Source organism: Salvelinus alpinus, chromosome 8 (assembly GCF_045679555.1).
Source record: "Salvelinus alpinus chromosome 8, SLU_Salpinus.1, whole genome shotgun sequence".
In the NCBI taxonomy this organism is placed as follows: Eukaryota; Metazoa; Chordata; class Actinopteri; order Salmoniformes; family Salmonidae; genus Salvelinus; species Salvelinus alpinus.
The window spans coordinates 69721419-69738768 of NC_092093.1; the positions used below are offsets into that span (position 1 = coordinate 69721419).

General features: G+C 42.4%; 1 protein-coding gene across 2 annotated transcripts in view; it reads left to right on the top strand.

Moving 5' to 3' along the window:
• Positions 1-11137: 11137 nt before the first annotated feature.
• Positions 11138-17350, top strand: part of pola1 (polymerase (DNA directed), alpha 1) — a 91012-nt gene continuing 84799 nt past the window's right edge. The window contains exons 1-8 of one of the 2 annotated variants that reach the window (XM_071414869.1): positions 11138-11300; positions 12173-12291; positions 12466-12562; positions 12660-12740; positions 12835-12950; positions 13129-13191; positions 13503-13601; positions 13723-13864. In XM_071414869.1, the coding sequence (XP_071270970.1) occupies positions 11252-11300; positions 12173-12291; positions 12466-12562; positions 12660-12740; positions 12835-12950; positions 13129-13191; positions 13503-13601; positions 13723-13864 (766 nt within the window). In that variant the 5' untranslated portion in view covers positions 11138-11251. The remainder of the gene's footprint in view (positions 11301-12172; positions 12292-12465; positions 12563-12659; positions 12741-12834; positions 12951-13128; positions 13192-13502; positions 13602-13722; positions 13865-17350) is intronic. The other variant, XM_071414868.1, reaches the window with a different exon arrangement.

Consider the following 17350-nt stretch of genomic DNA (forward strand, 5'->3'; position numbering starts at 1 on the left):
AGGCAGAAGGGTCAAACCGGGAAGGACTAGGAAACAGGAGCAAGAAACAGACAGGAGCAGGGGAACAAACACTGGTAGGTGTCACTAACAAAACGAAATGGCAACAGACAAACAGAGAACACAGGTATCAATACACAGGGGATAATGGGGAAGATGGGTGACACCTGGAGGGGGGTGGAGACAAGCAAAGACAGGTGAAACAGATCAGGGTGTGACAGATGGTGGTTTCCCTGAGGATGGCACCCTGAGTTCTGACAAATTGGTGGAAATAATAAAGCAGCTGGAAAAGCAAGAGAAAAGTAATAAGAAGATTAAAGTGAAGTGGGATGATTTTATAAAGCGGGAGAGAGAAGATTCTCTGAAGGAGAAAACAGTAAAATGACTGATGGTAAAGCAAGTGGAAGACGAGAGAAGTAGAAGACTGACCTCTTGGTAATGATAACCATCAGTCCGCCCCCGCCATCACCCCCTCCGGTTAACTCTGGGAAGACCTCATGGTGGGGGTGACCAACATTCAGGCCAAGAGGACCTCTTGGTGGTGGTAACCAACAGCCAGGTCCCCGCCATCACCTCCTCTGGTTAACTCTGGGAAGACCTCTTGGAGGGGATGACCAACAGGCAGGCCAAAACCAACCCCTGGCTGCCGGACAAGTGAACCCCGGGTACGGGCCAGTTCCAGAACCATGGAACCTGCCGCACCGCAGCCACCCCCAGCCTATTATGGGCAGGGGGCGAGAGCCAAACTAGACCCAAGATAAGGCCAAAACCAAAGACTGACTTCGACCTTAGACAAAGATGAAGGGACAAAGCCGACATCCCTCCAGAATCCAGCTCTGATGATGATGATCAATACCGCAAAGGAGATGAGCGGACCCCACTCAAGAAGCTCTTCCTCCTGATATCATAACTAAACCCTCAGGGGGGAGCTACTATGACTGTGGATTGACCCTGGGACGTGGATGAGATGAAAGCCATTGTAAAGGACGTGACTGACCCGCGAAAGATGCTGTGAAGTTTGAAGAAGAGGTGAGAGCAATCATTGCCATGTATAACCCCATCACCTGTGAAATTTAGGAAATACTCGTCAGTGTTTAAAGTTCAAGTGGAACCAGTGTAAGGGAGTTTGGAACAGTGATGCAACCAGAGCCAACCGTGCTGACCAACTCACTGCTGTGTTTGATAATGTAAAGACAACGTACCCAAAACACACAGACCGGCAGAAAATACATTCCACCATGAAGGCCGATGAGAGCTTTGAGGTCTATCAGGAACGAATGGAGAAGATCTTCCTCCAGCACCCTGGTCTGACCCCTGACCAAGATCATATGGCAGCCTGCTGTGCCATGCTGTGGTTACTGGCCTGCGACAAGACCTGAAGACAGCTGTGACCACCACATGCATTGGGTGGGAGACAAAGACCCTTGCTGATGTCAAACCTCACATCACCCATGCAGAAAGACAGATCAGGTTGAAGAACTCCAAGACTGGTGCTAAACTACAAGGTGCACAGTTGATGTTTTTCGCTGGAGGAGGAGGATACCATGGAGGTGGAGGACGAGACCGAGGAGGAGGTAGAGGAAGAGGCAGAGGGCGAGGAGCGCAATGCACCTTTGGAGAAGGAGACTGTAGCCGCTACAACTGTGGCAAGCCAGGACATTTTGCAAGGGACTGTCCTGGTGATGGAGATGACAAGGGTGAATGGCCAGGGCCACCTGAAGATGTAAGGGTTGGAAATCCCTTTGGTGGGCAAAGACCATAGGATGAGGTGGAAACAGAAGAAGACTCTGAAGAGGAAGACTATTTTATTTAATCATATTTAATCATTTAATCAAAAGTAATCGTACTTTTTCATCATAATCGTACTGAAAGCCGTGGTATATTTAAGCAATAAGGCACCTAGGGGGTTTGTGATATATGGCCAATATACCACGGCTAAGGACTGTGTCCTAAGCACTCCGCGTTGTGTCATGCTTAAGAACAGCCCTTAGCTGTGGTATATTGGCCATATACCACACCCCCTCGGGCATTATTGCTTAAATATACCACGGCTTTCAGCCAATCAGCATTCAGGGCTCGAACCACCCAGTTTATAATCTCCCTAAACATGTGTTGCATGTATGTTCCTTTTCTTGTTTAAAAAATATATGTATCATGCAGTTCAGAGTTAATTTGTATTCTGCCATGTGAATTAATTAAATTAATTGAATTTGACAAAGCACTAGTCATGTCTAATAGATACAGTATGTCACTTTGTAATTTTAGACATGAATTTGCCACAAGACACAGCATCCCGATAAGTTTTCTAGATTGATTGTCATCCGCACGCGGCGGACAAGGCACCCTTGCTATCACATTATGATAGGGACAACAATGTTAGGAGAATGGTCTTTATCTTCTTCCAATGTATTTACAGCTATCGTACACACAGAAGGAAAGCCTCTTCCTTCCTTCTATCGAGTGTAAACAATCGTCTTGTGAAATCACCCAGTGTACAGGCTACTATCAGGCCATGTTGTGTAGTGTGCTAACAATTTGAAGTGGAGATCTAATTGCATAGTGTGAGATGCTGCCACCATTTCATGCTGGTGAAATTGTACTTTTGTATTTTTTATTTATGTATTAATTGTATTTATGAAAGAACAAATCTTTCTCTCCACGGTCCTCCTCTCCACGCGCATCCTCTCTCCTTGGCTCCTGAACTAGAACTAGAGAACATAGTTATCTCTCTATCAATCAATCAAATGTATTTATAAAGCCCTTTTTACATCAGCAGATGTCACAAAGTGCTTACATAGGAACTCAGCCTTAAACCCCAAACAGCAAGCAATGCAGATGTAGAAGAACATGTTATTAGATACATACACATAATTGATCAGATACATCATGCAACATATTTACAAATAAACATTTCAGGTTTTAATGCAGTTATTAATGCTAACACACACTGAGGAATCAGTCTTACCTTACGATGACGTTGCAAGTGCAGATATTGCCCTTCCCTTAAAGCAAAGGTAATTTATGACCTGCCCTGTGGGTGCTAAGTGGACATCATCCAACCCTGCCTATAATAAGTAGGCCTAGTCTACTTACCATAGCTGCTCTTAAACCTGTAGCTAGGTTTTAGAGTAATTATATAGCATGCCTACCTGCAACAGGACAGTAGACACTATTCAACAATGTGGAGTCAAGCCCAACACTTACAAACCCTCCAGTGTATTAGTCCTCATAGTGTTAGCTGGGACAGAAGCCTGCACACCCCGTGGCTCTCCAGGAACAGGGTTGGTGACCAATGCCCTACATGCCATGACAGGTCAGGAAATCCTGATCCCTACTAACCCTAGAATAGGTGTAACGGATGTGAAATGGCTAGCTAGTTAGTTAGCGGTGGTGCACGCTAATAGCCTTTCAATCGGTTACGTCACTTGCTCTGAGACCTTGAAGTAGGGTTTCCCCTTGCTCTGCAAGGACCGAGGCTTTTGTGGAGCGATGGGTAACGATGCTTCGTGGGTGACTGTTGTTGATGTGTGCAGAGGGTCCCTGGTTCGCGCCCGTGTCGGGGCGAGGGGACGGTCTAAAGTTATACTGTTACATAGGCAGACCTACTATACTATTGCTAAGTAGCTATATGCTGTATCTACCTATCTATCTACCCATTTCTAATATCTATTGATCTCTGGACGGCGGTGTCGGAAGCTACATGCAACAAAAAATTAACAAATCGTTAGGACCAATGAGAGTATTTCGCTACACTCGCATTAACATCTGCTAACCATGTGTATGTGACAAATAAAATTTGATTTGATTTGAGTAGAGCTACTGAGTTCGGACGTGACACATGTACATATATGGCATTGCGTTGGTAGCCATATTGGATGGCGCAGGATAGTTGCTTGGCTTTGGAACGTTCTCAGCACATTTAATTAAGGAACTTGACAACAACAACAAAAATTATATTTTAAAAGTTCAAACATGGTTACATTTTATTTAAATGTTGGTAATGTTCAAATCAACACACATGTATTTTATAGTAGGCTAAGACTAATGAAAATAACAGAATAAAATACAAAATAATATTTTCCCCAAACAACTTGCGTCAAGGCAACGTGTGGAACTACTGTCATAAAAAAATGATAGGCTTAATTTGAAACTTTTTTTGATCCACATTTCATCTCTTGTTAGGGAGCAGGGCCGGGGATTTTGGTAGTTTGAAGGCATGTATGGCAGAAAGAGTCCCTGGTTACCATGGAGATGACCTAATTCACTGACAAAGTGTCAAAGAGATCGCATTTATTTTGTTAGATCAAACTACAATTTCTACATTCAAGATAGGATAAACAAAAGGATTCAGAAGATAATAAACCACGTTTCTTTTAGTTACGTTTGTTCTCAACTTGTTTCTATTACTTTCTAGCACGTCATATTAACTTACAGAGTAGGTAGCTATCTAGACCGCTAGCTAGCTTTGTAGCCATGGATTGTGCAGCTATTTATACACTTAGCTAACTGGTTGATGTTTTCCTTTTGCAACCAGAGGAAAGCAACATTCAACTCCACAAATGCTGTTTACATTGATATCCATACTGAATGAAGCACTTAAGGGAACTCATGGGGACCCTTAACTTTAAAATGTTTTGTGCAACTGACTTAAAGTTAAGGAAACTTTAAGGGAAAGATGCGGGGAAAATTGACTTAATATGTTTTATGCAACCAGGCCCAGGCTATAGTAACCAGGCGCTGCCTAGCAACAATCAATAGCCTATCCTATATTTGTATAGGTCACATTTTGAATGCATTTGGATTTTGGATTGCATGTTACACAACTTGCAATTGTGGTCTGGGTAGGAGTGTTGAAATTTGTGAGCAAAATGTTGCTGTGACTTTTCCATTGTGTTTAGATTTGTTCTCCTTTTCTTCAAGGAACATTATTTTGACCCACGAACTGGAGATGGTTACTTGTCGTGGGAAATCAAAACCATCCAGAGGAATTCTGCTTCATCTGAGAAACAACCATCTAGCCAGTCATTCATTGGCGGTCCAACAACTGAGAGAGACTCCATCCAGTCCAGAGGTTACCCTGAGTAATGAACAGTGCAGGGAGGCCATTTTCCTAATGACGCCTTCTTTTGATCTGAGGTGGTAGGTGTTGTGAAGTTCTCGGAGCCAGAGACTTGCACCGAGGGTCAGGATAAAGATGGGTCTGTGACGGTAGGAGTGACATTTTGGGGAAATGTGGACTTTTGCCTTTTGGCTGATCCATTTGTGGTTTCAGGGTGGAAAAAAAGTTGAGTGCTGTGGAATCAGTGAAGGTAACCAGAAGTGGTCTGGTGATAATAGTTTGTGTTTCTGCTGGTTAGAGGGAGCAGGAGCTCCGCGTTAAATGAATGGGGACAGGAGAGGTGAATTGTTTTGCTCTCAAGAAAAGGGCTTCATTGAAAGGAATCATTACTGGGGTAGCAGTAAATGTGAAAGTTGACCAACTGAAGGGGAATATTTCTCGTGTTTGTGATGCTCGTCATTTGGTGCGATGCAGACAGGGTGGCATGAGTGCTGAAACAAAAGAGTTGTTCTGTTCTTTTGAGTCTTTGCCTGACAAAGTCATGTTAGGAGCTTTTGTGCCGTATACATTACGTTGTTACAGGTGTCAAGCTTATGGGCATGTGGCAGCAGTGTGTAGGAGGGAGATTCTTATGTCGGAGAAGTGTGCAGAAGGGCATGAGACAAAGGAATGTGTAGGATTGGGGAAAGTAGGGGTATAATGTTAATTGTAGGGGTGCCCATGGGGCTGGGGATTAGAAATGCCCGGTGCGAGAGAGACAGGTTGAGGTTTCCAGGGTTAGAGTAGTGCAGAAGTTGTCATATGCTGAGGCAGTGAAGAAAGTAGAGGACAATGGGTCAAGGGGGAGGGATCCTGAAAGGAGTGGTGTGAGTAGTAGATCTTTACTAGTGCAGAGGGATAGACCAACAAGTGATATATGCTTCAGTAAGATTGGATTTTTAGCAATGGTTATTAACTGTACTGCAGGGATGGAACATAAGTCGCAGAAAATTGAGGCTGTGGTGGCAGCTGCAGAGGTATTTGGGTGTACGAGACTTGATGTCAGAAGAGGTACAGGGTGTGTTGAGTGGTGGTGTTGAGTGGGATATCATATTCCAGAATCGATGTGTCTCTTGACATGACAGAATTCCTTATGTTTTGAAATCTCAGCACATATACAAAACAATCTAATTTGATGTTTGAAGCATAGCACTGAATAAATCATTTTTGGACATGATGCAACCGTTCTGTTTGAATTCATTGTAATTTTGTAATTCCAGGTGGCACTACATTTATACACCTGACAGAGTAACCAGAAATGTGAATGTTAAATGTTTTGTTTAACACTAGGAGTTAACTCTAGATGAACACTAGTGTTGAATAGAAATAATTGTTAATCATCCCATAGTGTTAAATTTGAGTAACTCTGGCAAGTGTAATGCAGTGTTAATATATATATTAATATACACTCAAAATGTAACACTATAATCAGAGTACTTCTTACACTCTAGAGTGGGACCATATGTTTTCTGAGGTAGTGCTAAAATGAACTCTAAGTATTTATTTAACACAAAATGTACTCTGTATCATGCCCTGAATATCTTGAAACAAAACTCTCACGCCCTAAATATCTAAACTCTCAAGTAGCCATAGGCAAGATAAAATGTGCCACACCTCAGCTCTCTGACCATCTGTCCCTCATGAAAAAGTACTACTGAATTACTACACAAAACCTATTTGTGCAGTAGTGACTATGTAGAGATGTGTAGGGGTTGTGTATTGAATGTGTAGTTTATGCACTACTCAAGATAAACAAGTAGAGTTTTGTAGTGTTCAGTAGGAAAACAGTGTTTCCAGTACTAATCAGGTAGAGCTTTTTACTACTTGATGTTGGTAGTAAATAAGTAGTCAAAACACTACAGCTTTACTGCACAGGCTTTTTGCAAGTGCAGAAGACAAAACAGGAAGTAGTTGGTTGTTGTTTGCTAGCTACTGTATTTGACAATACCGAATGTAATCATCTTCAATCCTTCGTCATCCTGTCTTTCATAGCCCTTATGCTGGCACCATCTGTAAGTTTAACTTGCCTTTATTGCTAGCCAAAAATTGTATTATGTTTAGCCTAACTGTTAAAATGTGGCAATGTAGCCTCTGTTTTTGTCATGCTAGCTAGCTAATGCTAGCTAATGTTTGTTTGTATGCAAATGTACAGTAGCCTATGTTCATATTGGTATACTTACCCATTCTACTTACCTATTTTGACCTGTTGCCAAAGAGGCCCTCGACATAAGAAAACTTGAGGCCACTGTTGGTAAGATTAACATTGTTTATCAAATGTTTTTGTCTTATGTGACCTCTGTTAGCAGATGATTGATAATGGCTTATAATTGGTTGTCACTTAAATGTTACATGGTGAAGAAATGTGGATCCAACAAAAAAAGAGGATCTGAAGATGGTTAAGTCAAAGCTGAATGAAGACCAGGCCTAAAAGAGATTTAAAAAATAATTTAAAAAAAGTATAAATATGTAATTTTATAGGAGCAGATAGTGTGCTATAGGCTATTATTTTATTTTCTCAAGCTCAGATGGCCAGAAAGTGTCATCCTGGACCTGGACTTTGTTCTATAGAATAGGCCTAGGTGGCCCTATCAAACTTCTACAACTTTGTCTGTGTTACTTCCTTCAATAAGCCAAAAATAAGAACAAAGCTGGGCAGTAGAGTCTTGCATGGGCTACAATGGCACTTTTGTAGGATTGGTGGTTGAACGCACTGTAGTGTCACTGTGCCAATAATATTATGCGTTTGCGTGTCCCCCACGCCCGAGCACACTTTCATCCTCCAATTTGGGACAGGAGAATCTTTGTGCGTGCCCAAGAGTCCAGCTAAGGTCACCCTGGAAACAAGCTTCATTGCTATAAAAAGGGGATACTTTCCGCAGTCAAATTATCTTTAGATAGGTTGTGACTAGAGGGAGTACAGATACGAGCTCAGTCAGAACCCTTTAGATAGGACTCGGTTCTCTTTTAGAAATGTGTCAGTAGCTCGCAGAGGTGGGACTAGTGGTCATGAACGGAGGTTGGACAGTGTGTGAATGAGTAATCTCCTGACAAATGTATGACCATATTAGAGACATAATTCCCTCAGATTACACAGACCCACAAAGAATTCAAAAATAAATACAATTTTGATTAACTCCCATATAGAGGTCGACCGATTATGATTTTAACAACGATACGATTATTGGAGGACCAAAAAAGCCGATACCGATTAATCAGCCGATGTATATATATATATATATATATATATGTTTCATTATTTATTTGAGACTAAATTGATTTTATTGATGTATTATATTAAGCTAAAATAAGTGTTCATTCAGTATTGTTGTAATTGTTATTATTACAAACATATATATTTGTAATAATAACAATTACAACAATACTGAATTAACACTTAATCTAGCTTAATATAATACATCAATAAAATCAATTTAGTCTCAAATAAATAATGAAACATGTTCAATTTGGTTTAAATAATGCAAAAACAAAGTGTTGGAGAAGAAAGTAAAAGTGCCATGTAAAAAAGCTAACGTTTAAGTTCCTTGCTCAGAACATGAGAATATATGAAAGCTGGTGGTTCCTTTTAACACGAGTCTTCAATATTCCCAGGTAAGAAGTTTTAGGTTGTAGTTATTATAGGACTATTTCTCTCTATACCATTTGTATTTCATATACCTTTGACTATTGGATGTTCTAATAGGTACTTTAGTATTGCCAGCCTAATCTCGGGAGTTGATAGGCTTGAAGTCATAAACAGCGCAATGCTTGAAGCACAGCGAAGAGCTGCTGGCAAATGCAGGAAAGTGCTGTTTGAATGAATGCTTACGAGCCTGCTGCTGCCTTCCACCGCTCAGTCAGACTGCTCTATCAAATCATAGACTTAATTATAATATAATAACACACAGAAATACGAGCCGTAGGTCATTAATATGGTCAAATCCGGAAACTATCATTTCGAAAACAAAACGTTTATTCTTTCAGGGAAATACGGAACCGTTCCGTATTTTATCTAACGGGTGGCATCCATAAGTCTAAATATTGCTGTTACATTGCACAACCTTCAATGTTAAGTCCTAATTACCTAGAATTCTGGCAAATTAGTTCGCAACGAGCCAGGCGGCCCAAACTATTGCATATACCCTGACTCTGCATGCAATGGACGCAAGAGAAGTGACACAATTTCCCTAGTTTAATATTGCCTGCTAACATGAATTTCTTTGAACTAAATATGCAGGTTTAAAAATATATACTTCTGTGTATTGATTTTAAGAAAGGCATTGATGTTTATGGTTAGGTACATTCGTGCAACATTTGTGCTTTTTTCGCAAATGTGCTTTTGTTAAATCATCACCCGTTTGGCGAAGTTGGCTTTCTTTGTTAGGAAGAAATAGTCTTCACACAGTTCGCAACGAGCCAGGCGGCCCAAACTGCTGCATATACCCTGACTCCGCTTGCACAGAACGCAAGAGAAGTGACACAATTTCCCTAGTTAAAAGAAATGCATGATAGCAGGCAATATTAACTAAATATGCAGGTTTAAAAATATATACTTGTGTATTGATTTTAAGAAAGGTGTTGATGTTTATGGTTAGGTACACATTGGTGCAACGACAGTGCTTTTTTCACGAATGTGCTTGTTAAATCGCCCGTTTGGCGAAGTAGACTGTGATTCAATGACAAATTAACAGGCACCGCATCGATTATATACAACGCAGGACAAGCTAGTTAACCTAGTAATATCATCAACCATGTGTAGTTAACTAGTGATTATGTTAAGATTGATTGTTTTTTATAAGATACGTTTAATGCTAGCTAGCACCTTACCTTAGCTCCTTGCTGCACTCGCATAACAGGTAGTCAGCCTGCCACGCAGTCTCCTCGTGGAGTGCAATGTAATCGGCCATGATCGGTGTCCAAAAATGCAGATTACCGATTGTTATGAAAACTTGAAAGTGGCCCTAATTAAATTGGCCATTCCGATTAATCAGTCAACCTCTACTCCCATATCTATTGGGTGAAATACCAGTGTGCCATCACAGCAGCAATATTTGTGACCTGTTGCCACAAGAAAAGGGCAACCAGTTTTGTACTTTAACTATTTGCACATCGTTACAACACTGTATATAGTCATAATATGACATCTGTAATGTCTCCATTCCTTTGGAACTTTTGTGAGTGTAATGTTTACTGTTCATTTATTGTTTAATTCACTTTTGTTTATATATTTTATTTGCTTTGCCAATGTAAACATGTTTCCATGCCAATAAAGCCCTTTGAACTGAATTGAGAGAGACCGAGAGCAGGAGTGTTCTTGATGAAGCAAGCAATAAACAAACTCACCATGAACAACATTCATTGGTGTAAAGTACTTAAGTAAACATACTTTAAAGTACTACTTAAGTCATTTCTAGGGGTATCTGTACCTTACATTGCTATTTATATTTTTGCGAACTTTTACTTCACTACATTCTATTATGTACTTTTTACTCCATACATTTTTCATGACACCCAAAAGTACTCGTTACATTTTGACAGAACAATGGTACAATTCACTCACTTATCAAGAGCACATCCCTGGTCATCCCTACTGCCTCTGAACTGGCGGACTCACTAAACACTTTGTTTGTAAATTATGTTGGAGAGTGCCCCTGGCTATCTATTTTATAAATTTGTGCCTTCTGGTTTGCTTAATATAAGGAATTTGAAATGATTTCTACTTTTGATACTTAAAAGCAAACACTTTTAGACTTTTACTCAAGTAGTATTTTACTGGTTGACGTTCACTTTTACTTGAGTCATTTTCTATTAAGGTATCTTTACTTTTACTCAAGTATGACAATTGAGAACTTTTCCCACCATTGCTTATAGTCCCGACCCCAGCCCAGACTAATAACGTGATGAAGACATTGCAAACATTACTGTAGGCTACATGGACTATGAAACAACATCGCCATCAAGCGGACACTGAACCACATTTCCATGCCAAGAATCGAAACTCCGGCGATATTCTGATTGGCTAATTTCTTTTTGCGTCATTTCCTGCATATGACTTCCAACGGGAAGGAGCTTTGGCGCGAAATCTTCTGTTGTGTTGAACTGTGAAGCTAGCTACCAAAAGAGAGCTGAAGGTTATCAATACATTTGGAATAAATAGCAATGTCTCCGGTTTCTAAACCAGAGAAGGACGTGGACAACCCGGACGGCGGTGAGTCTGACCGGAATATAACTGCAAACAAGCTAGCTAGATAAACTAACTATCGCGCGCTAACAAAGCAAGCAACTAACGTTAATAGAATGACTGAATGTAGCTAGCTACGTGCCATTAAATTAACACCGAATGTTCATAAATTGCATAATTACCCACAGTTAACTGGCCATTTAGCTACTGTGATGTTGACATTTCATACTTTAAGACATACTCCGCTGGTACTTTGGCGACTAAAAGTATTTTTTAAACCTCCCGCTTTGGGCTAAACGTGTCTCTGTAGTTCATACATGTATAATATATGCGCAGAACTACTGTTTTACCTCAATTAGCCACGAAATCCCTAGTTTGAGAGGAACTTTCCTTGGAGCTGTGTTGGACGCCATTTTCCCTTAATTCCCCACCCAGGTCAGCCCGTCCTCAGCAATTAAGAGTTCTAGCCAATGAGCTTCAGCCCCTCGCGTTTGACATCTAGCAAGAGGCCTACCCAGAGTAATCCAATGAGGTTGCAGAGCGGTCCCAACAGCTCAGTGGAAACAGCAGAGAGAGCGCAATGATGTGGTGTTCTTACTTTATCTGCAAATATGTGAAGTAGTACACCATTTTCAGCGACCACTCCTGAGTACTACTTTCTACTGGCAAAAAATATATACAACAGTACTAGAGAATCTCTTTAAAAGCTGTCAGTCGCTTGCCTGAAATGCCTGTAGGAGATCAAGGAGAACAACTGGGTTTTGAACTCTCTTCTTTCTCTTTTTCGGCTTTCTCTCTCCCCCTTTCTTCCCCCAACTTTTATGCTCCCTCCATGTCAATCTCTCCCCTCACTCCATCTCTCTCTCACCCCTCACTCTCTTCCTGTTTTCTCTTTCCAGAGAATGACTGCGGCCTGGCAGTGGGTCGCTCCAGGAGGGAGAAGAAGGAGAAGACAGGGAGGAAGTCAGCTCTGGAACAGCTCAAGAGAGCCAAGAAGGGAGAGAAAGTCAAATATGAGGTGAGAGTTGTGTGTGTGTGTTGTCCAAGTCCTGATCTTACAGAGGTGTGTTTGTGTCCGCCCCTTTTAATCTGTGTGTTAAGTGAACAAGTTGTATAGTGTACGTTATAGTGTGGATGTTATAGCCAAGCCTTGTTTTAACTTGTGTGTTGAATCTGTGTGTGCTGTGTGTAGGTGGAGGATTTGACCAGTGTTTATGAGGAAGTGGACGAAGAGCAGTACTCTCGGATGGTGAGAGAAAGGCAGGATGATGACTGGATCATTGATGATGGTGAGTTGGTCTGAAATACCTTCAGAACCTTTCTGCTTCTCAGTCGCAAGTTATAGCAAGTTCTCTCTCTCTCTCTCTCTCTCTCTCTCTCTCTCAGATGGCACAGGGTATGTGGAGGATGGGAGAGAAATCTTTGATGAGGATTTGGCGGATGATGTGTTAGAGAAAGGTGCCAAAGGTAGGAACCCTGTGTGTGTCTGTGTGAAGCCTGTGTGTGTCTGTGTGAAAACAAGCCTGTGTGTGTCTCCAGCCTAATTATTGTTTGTGTGTAGGTAAAGCGGGCGCTAAGGGAGCAGACTCTAAGAATAACATTAAGAAGGCAGCGGTGGCCAAACCCAACAGCATCAAAAATCTCTTCATGAACAGCAACGTCAAGAAACCTGCTGAGGTGAGTGTTTGTATTTGTGCACCTGTTTATCAAGAGTCGCTTCGCTAATCATGGTTGTGTGTTTCTCACCCTCTGTGACCCTATACATGCAATCCAAAACACTCAATAGTTAGTGTTCTAGTCCATTTGTTTTTATTTTGTAATTGAACCAGGATTGTGTGTTTTGTGTCTCTTACAGAAAGATGTGGACCTGTCCAAAGATGACATACTAGGGGACATTCTACAGGACCTGCACTCTGAGGTCAGTCTCTCCTGTCCTGTCAACCTTCTCACAGCGGTGAAAAAATAGTGCATGTCGGCTCACTCACACATGAAGTTTACTCCGCAAGTGGTTCAACAACGCTTCAGCCTTAATGTTTTTTTGTCAGGTTGCTGTGTATGGTTTAGTCCAGCTCCTGTAATTCCCCTCTCTTAAACCAAATTCAGCTAGATTATTTGGGAGATGCTTAGATTTCAGCTTGTTGTTTGATTCTTTTTCACAAAGACATGAACTCACTGGGGGAGAATACGCTATCAGTGTGTCTGAGTGTCTCCATCTGCCCCCTCTTTCAGAGGCCGTCTCCCCTGACTCCTCCGGTCGTCACTCTGAAGAAGAAGAAGGCCCTCAGAACTACCATGAACCCCTTCTCCATCAAAACCCAACCCCCTAAGGTACACTTCTTCTCTCTCTCCATTGATCCCTGCCCCCTCTTATATTCCATTAAGGCCAAAAGTTACTGAGTACACCCCTGGTCTTCTTCCTGTTGTAATGTGTCACTTCCCTCCATCGCAGGAGTCTCCCTCTGCCCAGGGTTCAAAGGTGAAACACCCTCCTCCTGGTGAGCTGACTCCCCGGGTGCCCTCCCGCCTCCCCACCTCCAGGCCCTCTGTCCTCGTGGAGAAGAAGAGAGTGAAGGTGGAAGAAATTGAGGAGGGTAAGAAATCAGACTAGGAGTTATTCTAGCACTCGCTGGGCTGGTTTCCTGGACCCAGATTAAGCTTAGTTCTAGACTAAAAATATAAATTGAAAGTGCTTTTTAATCTAGCATTAGGCTTAAAGTGGCAATCAAATTATATTTTATTTGTCACGTGCCGAATACAACAGGTGTAGACCTTTCCGTGAAATGCTTACTTACAAGCCCTTAACCAACAATGCAGTTTAAGAAATAAAGTTCAGAAAATATTTACTAAATAAAATAGGTGGTGGTTGTCAATGTAAATAGTCCGGGTGGCCATTTGATTAATTGTTCAGCAGTCTTATGACTTGGGTGTAGTAGCTGTTAAGAAGCCTTTTGGACCAAGACTTGGCGCTCCGGTACCGCTTTCCGTGCGGTAACAGAGAGAACAGTCTATGACTTGGGTGATTGGAGTCGGACAATTTTTTGGGCCTTCCTCTGACACCGCCTCGTATATAGATCCTTCGATTTTTGAAGCTTGGCCCCAGTGACGTACTAGGCTGTACGCAGTACCCTCTGTAGGGCCTTACGGTCGGTCGTATGCCGAGCAGTTGCCATACCAGGCGGTGATGCAACCGGTCAGGATGCTCTCGATGGTGCAGCTGTAGAACTGTTGAGGATCTGGGGACCCATGCCAAATCTTTTCAGTCTCCTGAGGGGTAATGATAGTTTGTTGGTGATGTGGACACCAAGGAACTTGCAACTCTCGACCCGCTCCACTACAGCCCGTCGATGTGAATGGGGTTGTGTTCGGCCCTCCTTTTCCTGATCTCCTCCTGTGTCTTGCTCACGTTGAGCGAGAGGTTGATGTCCTGGCACCACACTGCCAGGTCTGTGATCTCCTCCCTATAGGCTGTCTCATCGTTGTCGGTGATCAGGCCTACCACTGTTGTCATCAGCAAGCTTAATGATGGTGTTGGCATCGTGCTTGGCCGTGCAGTCGTGGGCGAATAGGGAGTACATGAGGGGACTAAGCACGCACCACTGAGGGGTCCCCGTGTTGAGGATCAGCATGGCAGATGTGTTGTTGCCTACCCTTATCACCTGGGGACGGCCCGTCAGGAAGTCCAGGATCCAGTTGCAGAGGGAGGTGTTTAGCCCCAGGGTCCTTAACTTAGTGATGAGCTTTGCGGGCACTATGGTGTTGAACGCTGAGCTGTAGTCAATGAACAGCATTCTCACGTAAGTGTTCCTTTTGTTCAGGTGGGAAAGGGTAGTGTGGAGTGTGATTTGAGATTGTGTCATCTGTGGATATGTTGGGGCGGTATTGGAGGGGGTCTAGGGTTTCTGGGATGATGGTGTTGTGAGCCATGACCAGCCTTTCAAAGCACTTCATGTTTAACGACGTGGGTGCTACGGGGCGGTAGTCATTTAGGCAGGTTACCTTCGCTTTCTTGGCACAGGGACTATGGAGGTCTGCTTGAAATATGTAGGTATTCCAGACTCGGTCAGGGAGAGGTTGAAATTGTCAGTGAAGTCACTTGCCAGTTGGTCCGCCCATGCTCTGAGTACACGTCCTGGTAATCTGTCTGGCCCTGCAGCCTTGTGAATGTTGACCTGTTTAAAGGTCTTGCTCACATCGGCTACGGAGAGCTTGATCACACAGTTGTCCGGAACAGCTGGTCCTCTCATGCATGCTTCAGTGTTGCTTGCCTCGAAGCGAGTATAAAAGGCATTTCGCTCGTCTGGTAGGGTCACGTCACTGGGCAGCTCGCAACTGGGTTTCCCTTTAGTCTAATAGTTTTTAAGCCCTGCTACATCTGACGAGCGTCGGAGCCGGTGTAGTAGGAGTCAATCTTAGTCCTGCATTGATGCTTTGCCTGTTTGATGGTTCGTCTGAGGGCATAGCGTGTTTAAAAAAAAAAAAAAAAAGTGTCCTGAATAGTGTCCCACTCCTTGAAAGCGGCAGCTCTAGCCTTTAGCTCGATGCGTATGTTGCCTGTAATCCATGGCTTCTGGTTGGGATATGTACGTACGGTCACTGTGGGGACAACGTCGGTGATGCACTTATTGATGAGGCCTGTGACTGAGGTGGTGTACTCCTCAATGCCATTGGATGAATCCCCGAACATATTCCAGTCTGTTAGCAAACAGTCCTGTGTAGCATCCGTGTCATCTGACCACTTCCGTATTGAGCAAGTCACTGGTACTTCCTGCTTTAGTTTTTGTTTGTAAGCAGGAATCAGGAGGATAGAATTATGTTCAGATTTTCCAAATGGGGGGCAAGGGAGCATTTTCTTGTTTGCTTATGGCCTTATAGAGTAAGTTGAGTGCGGTCTTAGTGCCAGCATCGGTCTGTGGTGGTAAATAGACGGCTACAAATAATGTAGATGAGAACTCTCTTGGTAGATAGTGTGGTCTACAGCTTATCATGAGGTACTCTCCCTCAGGCGAGCAATACCTAGAGACTTCCTTTATGTTAGGCATTGCACACCAGCTGTTATTGACAAATAGACACACACCCCCACCCCTCGTTTTACCAGACGTAGTTGATCTGTCCTGCCCATGCACGGAAAACCCAGCTAACTGTTTATTATCCGTGTCGTCGTTCAGCCACGACTCTGTGAAACATAAGATATTACATGTCTTGTTGGTAGGATACTCTCGAACGGAGATCATCCAGTTTATTCTCCAGTGATTGCATGTTGGCCAATAGAATGGATGGTAGAGGTGGATTGACCACTCGCCAACAAATTCTCACAAGGCACCCCGATCTCCGCCCCCTGTAGACAACATTTGGTGGATGCAGATGCTTCTGAAGCTTAGAGAAATTAGTTGGCGTGTGGGATGAGTCTGACTTTCAGGAAATGTCAGTTAAAGATAAGTACACTGAATTAACACTACCAAAAGCCTATTTAGACCCAATCACCGGCCCTTCAAAGGAAGTTACTAAATGTAGTCCAGTTTGTAACATTCTCTTTGAAATGGCCTTTGAAATTATGTAATTCAATGTAGTTAGCTTTGAAATGTTTGTATGTCCATTTTAAAGTGGTAAAAATTCATAATGTTGACAGTAGTATGGTAAACTAAAGTTTAAAATGAAATACTAATGTTAATGTACCAAAAATTGATAGGTAGATGCAACACATTTGGACTGTATTAAGACCGGGCACCCCAGGCTGAAATTGCATTTTTGCATGTCAGTGAAATTTTCAAGAAGCAAGGTGTCGCTTGCCACATCATGATGCATCTTTGACGTGGCATGTGACACATTTTTGCTTCTTGAAAGTCCAATATCTTGAACACTTCACTGCTGACATGCAAAACATTTGGGACTGTATTAACAGTTTTCTAAGCAAGTAACTACTAAAATATAGTTTGGGTTTTTCCTTCAATCTCTTTGGTAAACCAGCTCTCGGCTAACCCTTTCAGTGTTTCCGCTATATTCTGCTAAATCGTGGATGCTACTCCAAAAGATATGATGTAAAAACATTTTCGGTGTAAACTTAAACGACTAAAACCCAG